General features: G+C 56.6%; 1 protein-coding gene across 1 annotated transcript in view; it reads left to right on the plus strand.

Annotated features, from left to right (window-relative positions):
- Window positions 1-2,885, plus strand: part of CPNE2 (copine 2) — a 53,125-nt gene that overhangs the window by 46,359 nt on the left and 3,881 nt on the right. Inside the window, exon 14 of the mRNA XM_009290749.1 lies at window positions 63-196. Within this exon, the coding sequence (XP_009289024.1) occupies window positions 63-196 (134 nt within the window). The remainder of the gene's footprint in view (window positions 1-62; window positions 197-2,885) is intronic.

Raw genomic sequence — 2,885 nt, forward strand, 5'->3', positions numbered from 1 at the left:
GACTTGTGGCAGGCCTGAGCTGTGGCACATTGTAATGCCTGGCTTCTCTGCTTTTCCTGAAGGTGTGGAGGGCATTGTCCAAGCGTACTCGGCCTGCCTGCCCCACATCCGCTTCTACGGACCCACCAACTTCTCCCCCATCGTCAACCACGTGGCCCGCTTCGCAGCTCAGGCCACCCAACAGGAGGCTGCATCCGTAAGTCCGTAAGATCCCGTGACGCGATGGCAATCCTGATGACTTTAGGCAGGGGAAGGCAAAGCCTGAGCTTGGTTTCGTGTCTTTCCCTTCGCTGCGGGCGGGGAGGCAGGGTCCTCCCACCAGGACCATCCCTGGGGTCCCTGCAGCTGTGGGCTCTCAGTTGGCTGTCGTCAATACAGTCGGAGAATGTAGAGTCATTGCAGATGCTTCTTAGGAAGAAAAGAAAAGCTCAAAAACTTGACAACAGTCAACAAAACTGCAGCTGTGGAAAATCAGAAATTATTGGGGAGAGAATTGCGACGAGGGTGGGAGATGCCGTGAGGTGGGCGCCCCGTGGATTTATACAAATGCCTTGAGCACCGTCTTAAATGTTGGTCCCCTTATCTCAAAGAGGATCAAACGGCCCTGGGAATGGTAGCGAGAGACTTGGCCAAGACACTCCGCAGCGTGGAGCAGCTCCCGTACAAGAAGCAATAAGGCTGGGACCTTCTGGCCCAGGAAGTCAACTGGGAATATCAGAGATGCATAAAATCGTGACTGGTGAAAAAGTGTTTGATTTCTCCCTAATTCTTACGGGGAAGGCCTGCGAGGCCCCCCAGGAATGGCTGGGTGACGGGTATCCAACAGGCCAGTGTGCAGTGGAGTCAGGGAGTCGAGACCGTCCCGGGATGGTGTCTGGGGCTGAGGACTGTGAGGGTCCGGAGAGGGAAGGGGTGTGCTCCTGGCAGACCCAACCGTCAGGGCTGTTCACCACCGCACCAGCGCGAGCTGGGGCTCAGGAGTCCCTGACACGTGCTGGGCAGCAGCTGGCAGGAGACGGGAAAGGGCGACTTTGTTCTCTCCTAATTTTTTTCCTGAAACATCCTCTGCTGAGCTCCAAGGCGCTTTGCTCTGAGGAGGCAACCTCTGTCCTTATGGATAAGTGGGGAATGATAGTCCTGAGGAGCGTGGTTCTTGCTTTCAAAACAGCCTCCTGCTCCTGCGTGCTGCAGGACTGTCCTGGGGCAGGACGGACCGGACAGTCCTGGGGTCCCCGGGGGGGCACTAGGACGGTGATGCCGCTGCCGTATCTGAACCTTTTGCCAGGAGACGACCTTTCTGCTATCCCCCTTCAAATAGCTTTTTATATTTGAGGGGGAATTGCAGAAAACCACGGGATGGCTGGGTTTGATCATTGCTTTTCACGCCACTTGGACAAGCAGCGGGCTTAGAGCCAGGCTTCGGGTTCCCGTGCAGCCGCTCCAGCCGCTCGGCAGTCCTGGAAGTCCCTGTTAATTAGTCCATCAGACCATTCACATCCATATGTCAAAAAGCTGCTCGTCAGCGCAGGAGCCCCGTACAACCATGCTCAGTTGCGCCGGGCCACGAGGGAGCCGGTGCCAGTGTGGTTTTGGAGGGCGAGGCTGGTGGTTGAAGGGGTGCCGGGATGCCCGTGTGCGCCAGGAGCTGCAGCCATGGGTCCAGCCTTGCTGGTGGTGACCGGGTGTCCTCTTAGGGGTGCAAAGAGCATCTGAAGACTGCAAGATGGAGCTCACTTGGGTCCCTGTGGCAGCAGGCTGCCCACGGAGGACGGCAGGTCTGGCCCCTGGGTTTTGCTGGCCAAAAGCAGCTCAGCTTGGGCATCAGCACGTGCATGGCAGGAGCTGCCTCGGGATAAAAGCTTCCCTGATTCCTGCCTCGAGCAGAGCTGGATCACACCCGAAACCTCCTCCCGAAGGGGACCTTTTCCAGCCTTGCCTTGAGCGCTGTTGCTCTTCCCAGCTCCGGGCACAAGGAAATACTGAAATTGGTTTAATTCAGCACAGACCCAGGTCGCTCCTCATTTTTTCGTTTTCTCTCTCCGCGTCAGTGGGGGAGGGAGAAGCCCACAGGCTCTGCACTGAGCAGAGGCGCTAATCATATGCAAATTGCACCCCTCCGTTGGCACTAATAGTTTAATCAAGGGAGATTTTAAATAATGGGCACTAATAGTGCCGTCAGAGGCAAGCCTGGGTTGGCTCAGTCTTTTTTTTTGGAAGCACAAAGCGTTATTGACGAGGGATCTCTCTCCCCCAGGGTCTTCTCCTCTTCCATCCCATCTTCAACGCGTGCAGCAAAGCCACCCCTGATGCTGCCGGCTTCGGTGGCTGCCTGGACCTGCCCTCCTCTTCCTCCCGCTCTCACTTGCTCCCAACATTTCAAATAAAACCAAAAATCTCATAGTTTTTCCATGGCAACGCGGATCAAAAACACTGGAGCTGTTGGCTCTTAAGGGATGGGAGGACTAAAACATGTCCGGGTGGGGGGGGAGACAGAGGGATTACACACGATTTGACTCTCGGGGAAGGATTAATAAGCTTTGGGGAATTTAAACACACCTTTCCAGCAGGGTCCCTGCATCCAAACCTCCCCTTTTCTTACCACATGCTGTTTTGTGCTGCCTAATCCCTTCAAGTCCTGCTCACGCGTGTGAGCCTAATTGCTGATATCGTTAGCAAACGATCAGGATTCACCCCCAAGGCCCTCGGTGGATGCAGAGACCGGCCATTTTAACAACAAAAAGAGGAGAAAGGGGGAGGGCGATGCCGGGTTGGTGTGCCGATGGAGACCCCAGCCCGGGGGGATCCGGCCGTGGGGCCAACCTGGTCCCTGCCGCAGCCGCTCCGGTTGCGGCTCGCCCGGGGGGGCAGGCCGGGTGGGGGAAGCG

Source organism: Aptenodytes forsteri, unplaced genomic scaffold (assembly GCF_000699145.1).
Source record: "Aptenodytes forsteri isolate BGI_AS27 unplaced genomic scaffold, ASM69914v1 Scaffold14, whole genome shotgun sequence".
Taxonomy (NCBI): Eukaryota; Metazoa; Chordata; class Aves; order Sphenisciformes; family Spheniscidae; genus Aptenodytes; species Aptenodytes forsteri.